Genomic DNA, 13,936 nt, shown 5'->3' with positions numbered 1-13,936 from the left:
TCCAGCCCCCTAAAAGGAAGAACCTGAAGGAGGGTGGGGATGGCAGCCCCACGCTGCTCCCCCAGGTGCTGCCCCCCGTCCTCCCCCCCCTCGCCCTGCTCGGCTCCCCAGTGCAGACAAGGGGCGATGAGGAGATAAGAAATGAGAAAACAGGGGCAAACAATAGACGAGAATGAGGTTTTTTTACGTTAACCCCCTGCTAGCCATGCGAGGGGACGCACGCCCGAGAGGAACATCAGCCTGCGTCGAGCTGCAGAGCACAAGACTTCCCACCGACACAGTGGCCAAGCCTTTCCTTAGCTGTTTAATTAAAGGGTCTGCATCACATGGACCTACTGGTTAGATTCGTTAGGCAGAGGATGCCCAAATCTGCAGCAGTTTTGCTAACGAAGCTGCGGCGAGCGGTTGCCCGCATGTGAGGAGTGTGGCACCGGGATGCACAGGGAAGCTGGAGGGAAGGTGATGCCTACACTATGAGCCGAGCTGGACAACCGGTGGCTGCTGGGTGTGTTTGTCGTTCTGAGCCACTCAGCCCCGCAAAGATTTCCCCGATTAAAGGAACAGAAGAGCAACTCCAGAAAAGAAAGCTGAAGTAAATCGAATTACTGGGCGCAGGGAGGAGAAGTGCGTGGTGCGGTGCGTTGCCCTGTGAAGGGCACAGCCGGCTCAGCACGCGTATTTCTCTAGACAAGCAAGGCATCTCTGGGTGGGCACGGGCAGCATCCATCCCACCCCTCCCCGAGCATCCCTCTCCCAACCCACCTGAGTGAGCCAGTAAGTGCATTCGCAGCCGCAAGCTGTCGAGGAACCGCTTCCCGCACAGCTCACATCCGTAAGTCTTCATCCCGCTGTGCAGCTTCCTAGGGGAGAAGAGAGAAGGGGTCAGTCCTCCCACACGAGGCAGGATGGAGGGGAAAGTTATCCGACCCGACGCCGGGAAGCATCCCGACACTTCACACAACCTACGCAATCGGTTCTGGTTGGAGACACGTTATCGGACGGGCATGGAGCGGAGTCCCGTGTGACACCGCAGGAGCAGCGAGATCACATTCTGGTGTTTAATGTATGTTATCATTACCACTGTTGGGTTCTTTTAATAAGCCTGGAGAGCCTGAGCTCTGGGGTTGATGTAAGGTGAGTGTCGACAAGCATCTTCCCTTCGCACCGAGCGCTCCAGAGAAAGGTGTTGTCCTCCCAAAAAAGGGGAAAAAAAAAATATCACGAGGTTTTCGCCCGCCTTCCTAAGTGAATCCCAATTTCCATCCAGATTCGGCGAGATGCAGCTCGCAAGCCAGAGCCCTAACCAGCAGCTAGCAAACAGGAAACATGCCACTCACCATTTCCTGGCACTGCGAGGCACAACCCAAGCTACGCCCGGCCAGCGTTGCACAACCTCCCAACCACGGCGGCAGAGCCGCGTCCGTCACCCATCGCGTGCCATGGTGAGGGGGGCTGAGCATCCTTTGACATTTTTGGGGCAACCCCTCCCAAGCCCATTTCACCCCAGCTTTGCCCAGCCCCACATCCCAGAGGAGCATCCCAAGGCTCGTTGCTCCCCAGCTGGCCACCAATTGCTCCAAACACATGCAAGGGGAGGGGGGGAGCATGGACACGACCCCCAGCAGCTCATCGGCCGGTGATAAAGGGATGCTTTCGCAAAGCAAGAAGGCTCCTCCGTGCTCAATGGGAGAGTGGATAAACATCCCCCCCCCCCCATTCCCATCCCCCAAGTCAGAAATGCTTCCAGAGGAGCGCTGCCGGCTGCTGCGCGCGAGCCGCACCCCAGTTAACGAGAGCCGCTCGTACCGACGGGCTCGCGACGGGGGCACGTGCGGAGTTTCAAAATCGGATGCTGTAAACAGAGAGGTATTTGTAGGCGCTCGAGGAGAAACGCCGCATGCCGACCTCTGCTCGCGCCCGCCATTTGTCATCGCTCCGCAACACGACCAGCATATTTTTATTGCCTTGTTGCCAAAGACAAAACAGAAACGGTCTTGTCCGGGGCGGGATGCCGAACCCTCCTCCCTCTGCTGCTCCCACGGGAGGGCTCGGCCCCGGCTGCTGCTCCACCGAGCCCCAGCTGGAGCATCCCTCGCAGCCACTGAGAGCTCTGAGCCTCGAACCTTCCCCAGCCCCACAGCGTGCAAGGTCCAGTCCCCCCCCGGCGAAGCCACCGGCCCCCACATCCTGGATGTTGAACGGCAGAGGAGATCCCACGATGCCCAGCAGCGAGCAGCTGCCACAGAGCGGGGAGAAAAAGCACAGGTTTCTGCTCTCAACTTTGCTGTATAATGTAATTATTAATCAGGCTTGTCCTAAATTCACTGTGTCATAGCAGAGGATTAGGAGTCACGCACGAATTCAGGCCAAGGAGGTTTACGATCCAAGGGGTTTATCCGCCTCACAAAAATAAATACAACGCCAGCCTCCTGACAGACCTCTGCTGCCAAGAAGTCAGCTAAATAAGTGACAACCTTCTCGTTTTGCATTTTTAATTAGGGACGCGCCTGTCACGCTCCCCCAGCTCGGGCTGAGCTCGCTTCTGCGCTCAGCGTCGAGTTCAAAGCACTGTGCTAGGAAGAGCATGGCACCCTCCCTGCCAATGTCGTGGCGCTCGCCTCTTTGAGGCAAGGATGTCTTTTTGGTGAATTAAAGTGTAATCGGTTAATTAATTCGAGTAAAACTTGTAAAACTTGGAATTTTTTTTCCTTTTCTTGGTGGAAAGAGCGAGCCTCAAGGAACTGAGCTGAGAAAAGGATGAGCTTCCCTTCCCTGCCTCACCTGAGCCTACAGAAATCCAACACACACAGCCTCGTGCCCCGTGAGGGTGCCCAAAAGCCAGGGCAACCCAGGTCGAATTCAGATTGCCCGAGCACAGCAAGTTGCCCACACTGATGCGAGTGCCAGCCGGATCATGGCACTTGATGCTGGGCTCAGCCTGAAGGCGGGTAAGACCCTTCCCTGGCAAGGAAAGGAGGGGGAATGTGGAGGCGGGAGAGCCCACCGACCTCACTAGCGCCCAGACACCCTGCACACCGACCCGTATCCCCCACCACGCGACCGCCTCCTCATTTTAAAGCGCCCAGCGAGTAATTTATTTGCAATATCTCCACCGCCGAATTTCAGCGGCGACAAAAGTTGTTCCATTCGGCGCCTGCTCGCAGGACGATCTTATCGCTCGCCATCTTTGCGCGGTCCCTTTCAACAAGGTCTTAAAGCGCTTTATCTGCCGCTCGGTTTCCCGGTAGCAAAATATGATTGAAACGTTCTATTTCTGCTCGCCGGATTAAGGAGATGTTGCAAAACTGCACAGAAACCTGGCAGATGTAAGCAAGGTATTACGGCTGCTCGGGCTGTTAAGATCTGAGAGGAAAGATCAATATGTGCTTCTGAAGTTGTGCCTCGAGAAGGAGGCGGCGGGGGCGGCCGGGGGGGAGGTGAGGGGGAAAGAAGTTAAGGGCGTTGCAACACTAAACCCCATCACTTCTGGGTGATGCAAAGAGAGAAATGAGAAGAAGAAAACAAAAAAGCATGCCGCTCGGAAAGGCAAGATTGCTCCGGGGTTGTGCCGGGGCGGTGAGGATGCTCATGGCAGCACATCCCTGGACCGACAGTCCAGAGAGAGCTCTGGCACGGAGATTTGTCCAGCATTGGAGGGATGTCAACCATCCGTGAGGCCATACTCCCTTCCCCACCTCGCGCTGGCCAACAAAAGCCGGGCGGGAGACTGGCCCCTCGCGAGCTGCCGGTAATTAAAAAGTCCCGTAAACGCCCCGCAAGAAGCACTTCAAAGGGACGGCGACTCCAGCGAGACCGCGCGGTGTAAAAATTATGAGTTTTCCCTGCAGGGTGCTGCTTTGTGCCAAGAGGCCCCGGAGGGATGTGGAGGGCGCGGCAGAGCATTACCCAGGGTGGGTGGGTGGGGCAACACGCACTGGGTGCCGGTGCAGCCCCCCACTCCCCTAGTCCCTACAGTTCAGAGACCCACGTGAAAACACCTTCTGCGGTTTTTAGGTGAGGATCTCTGGCTGCCCGGCCCCTCTGCACCACCTCTTTTTTGGGGAAGCAGAGAGAAGACCACCCCCTCACCCCACTCTAAACAAGACGCCTGGCTTTTGGGCCGTTTGATTACTTCGAGGCGTGTATTTCCCGCCCCCCTTCCTCAAACAGAGCGAAGGCACCGGTTGGGAAATTTGACAGAAAACTATTCCGAGCCATTTATTGCCTTAATGCGCACCTTTGTCCAACAGGCAGTTTTGACAGGAGCGATAAATTCCAAATTTATGTCAACAGAGCATATGTTGAACACCTCATTTCTGAGCTAAAGCGGCATGCTGCCCCATAAATCACCCTTCTGTTTGAAATGAAAGTAGATTACGGGCCCGTGTTATTGAGCAGTTAGAGCCACGGTCGTATAAATCAGAACTTTTAACTCCAGGCGATCCGTTCTGCAATTAACTAAAGGGCACTTTGTCATCTCTGGGACGGGGCGAAGCTTGGCAGGGCCACCGGCTACTAGGGAAGGCAAATACAAGAATCAGCACCCCCCAGCCCAGGAAAGGCTCAAGCGGGCCAGAGTTTTGGCTCGAAACCTGTTGGAGCAGCGAAGCCCGTGGCAGAGCCCAAGGGGCTGCCGGGGTTCACGCGTCGCTGCCAGTGTCCCACCACCCCATCATAACAGCGCGAGTCTCACCACACAACAACATGGACAGAAACGGATGTTAAGGACTCTCGCACCAGTGTGAAAGCAAAAGGCACAGGCAGAGATCCACCCTCACCAATTTTAAGGGGAAAGGGGGGAGGGAGGGGGGGCTTTGCACCCATGCAACAGGTTAAGATTGCCCCTTGCTGCGTCCTGTGGTGGTTCCCTGCCCAGTCTGAAGGTTTCCCCAGGGATGCAGACGCACCAGGATGGTGCGGGGGCTCAGCCCCTGCCTCAGAGGGTGAGGAGTGGGCAGGTTGCCGCCCGCGGGAGCAGCGGCGGCAGCGCTATAAAAAGCTTCAGACACTAAGTATTTCCTTTCCTATAAAATATTCATTGCTGTGCGCGCGCGAGAGCCAGGGAGCAGAAACCTCAAGCGGTTCTAACTTTGTGCCGCAGCAATAACAGAGTTTTATAGGAGCCTTCTGATTTTATTTATACCGGGCTATAACCGCCGTGCCCCGTCGGAGGGGCGGCTGCTGGCCCCGTACATCCCCTGCCACGGTGCGTGCGACGCCAAACACCGAGTAGGCAAACTGGGACCGGGACGGCTTCACATCCCCAACTCAATCAGGTTAAATAATTCCCTAACTCTCCCCCTCTCCAAAAAAAAACCAACCACCCCACCCCAGCCACGCTCCTCCCTGCCGCTCCGTTTCCACCTGCGCCTCCCTCGTCCTGGGCAAATCGATATGAAAATCGATTCGCCCCCTGATCTATTTTATCAAGATAGGGGCGGCGGTGCCACATCTCATTTGCCGCGGGGATCTCGCGGAAAGCCAAGGTCAGCGGGCAGCGAGCCGCCTGCGAGAAACCACGTTATACATCCTCTGATAAGAGCTTTACATCCGACACGGTTATTTACGACGCCGGGTGACATCGGACCGTTCGAGCCGGCGGCGGGACGCGGTGCTGGGGGAGGCTCAGCTCCTGCACAGCCACTGCTCTTGCCCTCATCTCCCAGCCCGGAGGATTAAAATAGCAGGGAGAGCTATTAAGGGCACAGGGGAGGGGGAAGGGAGCAGAGACCGTCCTTTCCGTTTAAGAAGGAAGGGGGGGAAAAAAAAATATGTCAAAAAATTATATAAATAAACCGCCCTCAAAGCACTGCTGCTCCAAAATGAAAAGTAAAATAAAAAAATTAGATAAAATCAATCCTGCAGGAGCTGGAAATAAGGATTTCACTATTTCTGAAGTTTTTTTTTAAAAAAAAGAAAGAAAAAAGGTGGGGGGAGGGGACAGCTCTCAACAGCCAGCACTAAAACTCCCTGCCCGTGCAGCGTTTCTATTTACCACAGGCTAATTCACAAGCTCTAACCATACGCTGCGCCCCAGCATCATTTCACTGGGACACGCCAACACCTCTCCTTTCCCAGAAAACCAAAGGAAGGATCCCTCCTGTTCTGCCTCAACTTGTGTCAAAATGCAAGCCTGGGATGTTGAAAGTGGGCTTCAAAACCTCACTTCACACCCTGCCCACCGACAAACGCCACAAAAGGGCAACAACTCCTGCAGCGTACCGCCTGCCTGGACCTGGCACGCGTGGGCTGGGAAAAGAGGAATTATGATTATTTGATGTATTTCATCATTATTTAATGTATTCCGTCTCCCTAGGGGCTCAAATGGGCAGTATTTCCTCAATAACCGCTACTGCATGGGATTTCCCTGGGATGGAGCCTTATTCCCACCGGCACACTCTGGTCGATGCATCTGGAGCATGGGCACTGAGGGGTTAACTCCTCACCAGCACACACACACCCCCTCCCTGCTTAGAATAACCGGCGCTAATTCATCCCGTCCAAAATCATCATCCCCATTCTTCGGGCATCTGGTGACACTGACGTACGGAGCAGGAGGAGAGAGCGTTTGCTTCCCCGGGTGGCGTTGACCCTGCAGGGGCTGCGCTTGGCATCACACCCGCGATGCCACGGCCGCGGTGCTGAGCAAACATGACATGGGTGTCAGAGGCGTCAAGCAGAGCACCAGGGGAAGCTTATTCTTATAAAAAAAAATAATAATAACGGGAAATTTCGACAGAAAAGCAAAGTGACCTTAGCGCCGAGTACATCTGCCGCAGCAGCGGCGCGATTATGCAGATGTTTTGATTCCTAATTCAGAAATAATAAGCGGTTCACGGATTCCAAGTTTAAAAATATATTCATCATCTGGTTTCCCTAGCAGCACGTGTGCCATTGGAGCACCAGCGCGGTCTGCCAACGGCAAGCTGATGGCCTGGGCAGCTCATCCCTCCTGGCCCTGAGGGGTGGTCGGGATGTGGGGAAAGGTTGGGGTGTGGGATGCTCACTAGGGACGTATGGGGAAGGGTCCCAGGACGGTCCATGCAGCATCGTATCCGTGCTCCACAATGAAGAGGGAGACAATGAATGTCTCCCAGCAGGCAAAAGCGGGGAGGTGGGAGCTCTGGCAGGACCCCGGGGTAGAGAATGACTTCAGAGAATTTCAGGGGAGGGGAACATGTTTCTGCCATTTCCCCTCTCCCTTTGGTGATCCGGACGCAGGGACAGGGCTGGGTGCTAGTTCAAAACTGGATGATGCCCACGGGGCTGCACTGGGTGAGAGTCAGAGCCACCTTCCCATGCTGACCCCATCCTCAGGGAGCACCGTGGGACATCCCCTGCGTTCTCCTCTGAGGACTTTAGGCCACGTCTTATTTTCCCAGTGAGTTTTGCTCAGCATCCTCTTCGCCGAGCCCACCTCTCGCCCAGCGCATGCTCACTCCCACTGCCACTTCCCTGCAAGCTCCATGGGGTCCACAAAAGAAACCCGCAGCTGAAGCTCAGTTGCTCTATCCTGTGCTTGCCCCCCACCTCATTAGGGAGGTGACACTGACGCTGCTGATGCCCCCCCCCCCGCCCCAGTACATCCCTGTTTCCAGCCCTGCCGGGAGCGGGCACAAACTGCGGGCGTACGCCGCCTTTCCTGGGAGCGGCCCAGATCCCAAGGAGTTTTATAAGGTAATCAAATATGCAAGAGATTCAACAAACTAATTTCAAGCACACACCTGGGGTCCTCTGATAATGTCGGCTGTGCCTGTACAGCGCAAGGATTAAAATTTCATAGAGCCGTGATTTCATCAGTCGCTAAACTACAAAGGATTAATTAACAGGCAGGGAAGAGCTCGCGGCTCGGAAATACAGTCTTAAGGAAAATATCTATCTGTGCTCTCCAGATGTCGGAGCGCCGGCGAATAAAGCGCTTTGATGAAAACGCTTTCTGAGCGCCGGCGACTCCAAAACGTTGTGGGATTTTTTTTGTGGCTAGAATTAAGGACGCCCGATGCCAACCCGCAGCCGCCTCCCTGGTCCCACATGCTCTCCCCGCGAGGGGAGGTTTTGGCTGTGGGCTCCTGGGATGCAACCGTCAGGTGGGTGGCTGGGTGGTGGTGGGGGTCCAAGGCACAATGCTTGCCTCCACGTACAGCCCTGCCAAGCGCTGGAACCGCAGCTCTCGCGCACACACGCGCGCCCCGTGGCACCGCAAACGTCAGCGTGTGAGCGGAGAGCAGCGGCGGGTCTGTCCATCCCCCGTCTTCCCCCTCCCACCTTCCCCGGGGAAGATGAATTAGGGAGCTGTCAGCCAGGGACAGCCACAGCAGTTGTGTTGCTGTAAAGGGGCAGTGGAAGTGGCGTTGATTAATGAAACCGTAACGCTCGGCTGTTATGCCGCCCGTCTCTGGCGGAGAGATGCCCTCGGACAGGCTGAAACCCCCCCCAACCAACGTCCAAGGGTTCCTCAGGAAGGCTTCTACTGGCCTGACACAGCCAGATCCCCTCATGCCTTCCCACCAGCACTGCCTGGGTCCATGCTGCTACCTCAGAAGCTCCTGGAGCTGACGAAAGACTAATTATTTCCAATTAGAAGCTGGGAGATGAGCATTACGCACCTTGTCGAGCCAGTAAATTAACGTATCTGAACCACACTGGGCTTCAGCAAGCAGCCGGGGCATGGAAGTGGCAGCGAGGGGAGCAATGGGAAGGTGTCACAGCCTGGGGACAGCAAGCCGGGCTCACCAAGCCCTGGCACGGCTGGGTCTTTATCCGGCATCGGCATCAACAACTGGGGGTGCAACCAGCACCCCCAAAGCCCAAGGTACCAGCTGTTCCCGCCTCAAATGCATGACCAAGAAACGTATTGCAGCAGAACTGGGAGTTCTTCCCCACCCTTGACAATGACAAACACCCTTCCAGGATGCTCCATGACGGCTAAGACTGGGACGCCCGGGCACACGAGGACAGTCGCACCAGGGAACAACGAGTGTGTTCACCTGGGTCGTCGTGTGTGCAAACGTCCTCGTTTTCCACCCAAGATTCCAAGGTGGAGATGCAAAACGCTCAGTGTCGGCGTGATTTAACGCCACTAAACTCAAGGGTTGGGGTGAGGAGGGAAAGGAGCACAGCCAGAGCTGGGCAGCTGGCACAGACAGGGTGAACCAGGGCACAGAACGAGGCTGGTGCTGTGTGTCCAACAGCCAACCCTCCTAGGGAAAACATAGCTTTTGGGAAGAATAATGGACAGGGGATGCATCAAACATTGGAGTCATTGGCATGGTGTGGCACTGGGGGTGCTGCCCGTACCAGCTTCGCTCCCCGGGACCGCGCAAGCGTTGGCGCCGAGGGGAGCGGAGTTGAACCACCCGCACGTTAAGAAGAAGCGCGCTGCCTTCAGCTACGCCACGATTCGTTTTGCTCAGCCTGCAACATGTTTTGCTGAAAAATAAATAAATACCTCCCAGGCTGAGCCAAGTTCCGAGCGGGACACGCCAGCCCTGACGGCACACGCTCCGCTTCCCCCCGCCCCCGGCCCCGGCCAAAAAGTACGCGGCGTCCCGAAGCGAAGGGCCCGGGCGGTGCTGAGCTGTCCTGGCAGCTCGGGACTTCCCCCAGGAGCCTTGCTGACGATTAATTAATTTATGAGCAGCCTCACGCGCGCACCCCCGCCCCCCCAACGTGCACAACAGGTTCCATGCAAATTCGGGAGCTTTTAAATTATACTGTTAATGAAAGCAAATAAAGGCAGTTAAAAGGCAATTTGCTCAATTGGTGTTAATATTTAAGCACAGCATGTGTAGAAACGTGCTCGCGGAGTTCGGTTTCGCCACAAGAAAACTTTTGGTCCCGACTTTCTGGCAAAACGGACAGAGAGCACCCAGCTGGGTGTCCAACCCCCTTTTTTCAGCGGACAACAGGGCTTCGTGTCAAGGAAACGCCCCAAGTTTGCCCCAGCAGCTCCCCAGGCGCCAGTGAGACTGGCACGTGCCACACATCCCTGCACGCTGCCGTCCCCTGGTAAACCCGAGGGGAAAAGTGAGGGGGCAAACACATGAGCTCTGTGCATCCCTCTTGCTCCAACACCCCTTGGTCACCCACGGGATTAGACATGGGAGATGCCAGTGTCAATCCGGGCACCGCACATCTGGTGTGTCATCGCAACCGCAACGGGAACCTGGATGAGTTGGGGGAGAAGAGCATCTCCAGCCAGCCCAAGGTGCCGCAGGGTGCCTGAACCACAGCAGCCCTGCTGAACACGCATGTGGCATCACGCCTGGGGGTACCCTGATGGCAACCAATCCTTATGGGGGGGGTAAATATCAGTGACAGCGACCTGGCATCAAATTAACGCAGGCAAAAATAAAAAATACTTCAAAAAAAGAAAAATAAGGTGCCATCTCCCTTCCCCTTCATTGCTGGAGCTTTTCTCACTGCGTGACACAAAGGCAAGCGCGCAGCTAAAGCATCACGGCCGCTCCTCCGGCCCGCAAGGCGCGATTGCATCCAGCCCAACAGCGGCTAACGCTCGCCCCTCAATTAAGCCAGGCTCTTGGCAATGCCCCGTTCGGCGGGTTACGACGCTCTCGCATAAATTCACTTTCAAAACAGGAGCCGGCGGTGAATGAGACCTCGATTTCTAATGGTTGGAAATATTTTGTACACTCTGCTGCTCCCTCTGTACCCCTTTGTCGGGGCTGAGGTCTGCAGGCTAAAGCGGGTACCAAAAGACCATCTGTAGCTCCCGTCTTTACAGAGGAGTTTAAATAGGGGGATGAATGAGCGCAGGAATTAATGAATGATAAAGCCGTATGGTCTCAGTCAGCCTCCTACGCCTGTATGTGGCATTCAAACCCTCCCAGCCTTCTGCCACAAAGAGAGGTTTCTAAGCTACAAAAAAAAAAAGGGGGGGGGTTGTGGAGGAAAAAGAAAAGAGGGGGGGGGCTGGCGGTGTTCGTGCGGGTTTTTAACAACAAACCCAGCGACTCGCCTCGAAGTTCCCAGCGGGTTTGTCTGGGGAAAGGCACGCGTTAATGCAGGGAGGGGAAATTTGGGGGGGGGAGGGGGTGTCCCCAAAGCCAGCTGCAAACCCCCCTCCCATGGTAAGAAATGTCCTGAAGAGGCAACTTGGAGCTTGTTGGCTGCACGCTGGGGGTCCCAGAGAGGGTACCCAGAGGATTTTGCACTGGCAAGGGGACCCACTGCACTGCCATCCACTCACATTTATCATGTCCCCCACCCCAGACATTCAGCATGGGTTAAAGATGCCCTGTAAATTCGGACAGACCCTGAAAGGCAGCCTTGGAGGCAAAGGTGCACCCCATGCTCAGGAGTGCAGCCGTTACAAAGCAGCACCATTAAAAAATCCAAACAGGCAAACTACCCCCTCCCCGAAACCAACAGAAAAAACCCCAGAAAAACCAAAAAGCCTCCAAAAAAATACCCCACCAGCCTCCCCAATAAAGGTAGAAAAGAGAAACCCAAAGCTAGCATGGCTCACAGAAATGAAACCCGCTCACCAGTGCTGCCAAAGAGCAAAATGCCCCCCTCCCATCCATGCCACGTGGCATCCCCAAAAGCACAGGACAGACACTGTCCAGCAGCCACGCCACGGCGGGCTGTCCACGGGTGGTGAGCGATGCTGACACGCTCCATCTCACGATGCCACTGGTGAGACATCGACACGAAGGAAGCACGGCACGATACTGGAACGCTACTTGTATTTTAAGAGCCGTCATGTGTAAAGCATTAGCGTTTTTGAAATTGCATTCTCCGCTTAATTAAATGGACAATCTTTTATACATAAAAAGTGAAAGCGAGCAATTAAAAAAGAGAAAGCGGCTTTTTCGGAGCTGGGCACTGCCCGTCAGTGCCCTCCCTCCCTCCTCCCAGCCCCAAGCATCTCCAGGGAGCCACCATCCAGGGGCCCACCATCCAGGGGTGCTGAGGTGGTTTGCACCCGAGTTTGCCCGTTGAACTCGGAGCCCTGCACTGGGGCAATGCACGGGCTCCCTTTTCCCACAGACACTCAATTCAAGGATTCCCTGTGCCCAGGGAACGGCTACGGGCTGGTGACGGTGCAAAAACCCACGGTGGGGTATCTTTGCTGTGGCAAACCACCGGCCTTCGGGTTTTTTTTAGGCAGGAGGTAAAGTTCAGTATCGATTGGACCCTCCGTAACCTGCTCAGAATTACTCTTATCTCTGAGTCAATCTTGCAAGAGGTCAAGAGTTTTGCAGAAAGAGTCTCACAAGCCCTGTCTTTTTCCTCCCAACTTCATATCTGGGTCAAAGGGTCAATTGCTGCAGCTCGCTAGCTGGGCATTGCAGGAGGAAAAACACCCCAACGTAGGCTCTCCATCCCTAAGTGCCGCTACGTGGGGCTGGGGAGGATGCAGGGCGGGGGGGGGGAAGGAAAAATCCCACCCCTTCCCCAAGCGATGCTGTTGGACCCTCACCCGTGAGAGCCGCCGGGGGTTTGGGAAGCGGCGATCCCGGGAAGCGCAGCGCAAGCACGCGGAGCATTGCTCAACCGCTCTGCAGGCAGGTGTCATAAACAAGCAGGCACATGGCAAACATATCGATTTCCCGGAGCTTATCGCGCAGCAACCGGCGCTCAGTTACCAGGCTACTTTAATATGTAATTTACTGCGAGGAAGGAGCGCGGGGCTGAGGGCGGCTGGAATATTTACCGCCGGACGGTGAGGTGCTCACCGTGCCGGCGGCGAGTGGGAGGGGAGGGACGACTGCATCTCCTCTCGCCTGTACCCGTCCTTAGTGTTTTCCAACTCTGACCGCCCCCCCCTGCTCCAACCTCACCGCTACGCCGGCGTGTTTACACAGATGCTATTAATCTTCTTCTGCAACTGTTTACGCTATGAAAATATAGTCTCAGCTGCCCGGGCTCTCCGGCTCCTTAATTTAAATTCAGATGCTTAATTTCTGTCAAAACAGAGCCCACCGAAATTACCTCCATCCATTTCTGGCACTCAGCTTGCCTCATCAGCCAGGAGATCCCGGGAAAGAGGGGGAGAGACGGCATTTGGGTGACATTTTTCCCCGAGCTGGCCCAGGACAAGGCATGGAGGCAAAGAGGAAAGTTGACCTGAGGTAACGTATGTGGGTACCAACCCGAGACTGGAAGAACCCATGGGGGTGGGGGGAAAGCTCACTCTGATTTGGCCCATGATGGCAAACGTAGGATGCTATAGTCCGTCGGGGTACGTGGCAGCTGCCAAACCAGTGCCACCTCTGCCCTGATAGACAGCATCCATCAGGCAAGGGACAGGACACCCATTTCTGTACCTATTTTGTTTTCAGCGGGGGAAGGAGCCATCCTGGCACCCTTAGCCACCTCCCGTGTGTAAGGATGTTCATGAGAACTCCAGGGCCCACGGGTGCTTAGCGTTTTTCAGAGCACAAATTTGGGTTTTTCTCCTCTTTTTTTAAAAAAAGAAATAAATAAATCCTCTTTATACAGTGCCTCTCGGTAGATCTTTTGGAATTTACAAGATAAATACTGGTAATTTGATTCTTATCTTCTTCAAATCCAATTCCAAGGCAATTCTGTGTAAAGGACACTAATTATAGCCCGCGGGTGGTGGTGGTGGGGAGAAAAGGTAACTCATCAGCAAGAAACTTCATCCTTTGGGCGACGGGTGCAGAGCTGCACTGGAAATAATGGGGCGTTTTGCTCCCCTGCAGTGCTTTCAAAGGATGCCCGGTCATCCGAGAGCAAGGCTGAGGGAGGCAGCCATGCCAAGGAGAAGCATGTATGTATCTCTGGGCACCAATGGACACGTTACTTCTTACCCTCGTTTCCCCAATGTGATTTGGCACTCATGAGAAGGCACAAATTCATACACGTGGGGGGAGCGTGACCCGCAACACGCACGAGACACGGAAACCCAATATGGCAAACCCGAGCCCAAGTATTGTGTGCTTTCTCC

At 55.1% G+C, this 13,936-nt stretch overlaps 1 protein-coding gene across 1 annotated transcript in view; it reads right to left on the bottom strand.

Moving 5' to 3' along the window:
* Window positions 1–13,936, bottom strand: part of ZBTB16 (zinc finger and BTB domain containing 16) — a gene marked incomplete at its 5' end in the record, with an annotated part of 53,263 nt that overhangs the window by 26,757 nt on the left and 12,570 nt on the right. Inside the window, one exon of the mRNA XM_084274983.1 lies at window positions 763–860. Coding sequence (XP_084131109.1) covers window positions 763–860 — 98 coding nt within the window. The remainder of the gene's footprint in view (window positions 1–762; window positions 861–13,936) is intronic.

This window comes from Gallinula chloropus, assembly GCF_964237585.1.
Source record: "Gallinula chloropus genome assembly, chromosome: 24".
Lineage (NCBI taxonomy): Eukaryota > Metazoa > Chordata > Aves > Gruiformes > Rallidae > Gallinula > Gallinula chloropus.
The sequence above is the reverse complement of the archived record's forward strand: the minus strand, read 5'-3'. Positions and strand labels throughout refer to the sequence as shown.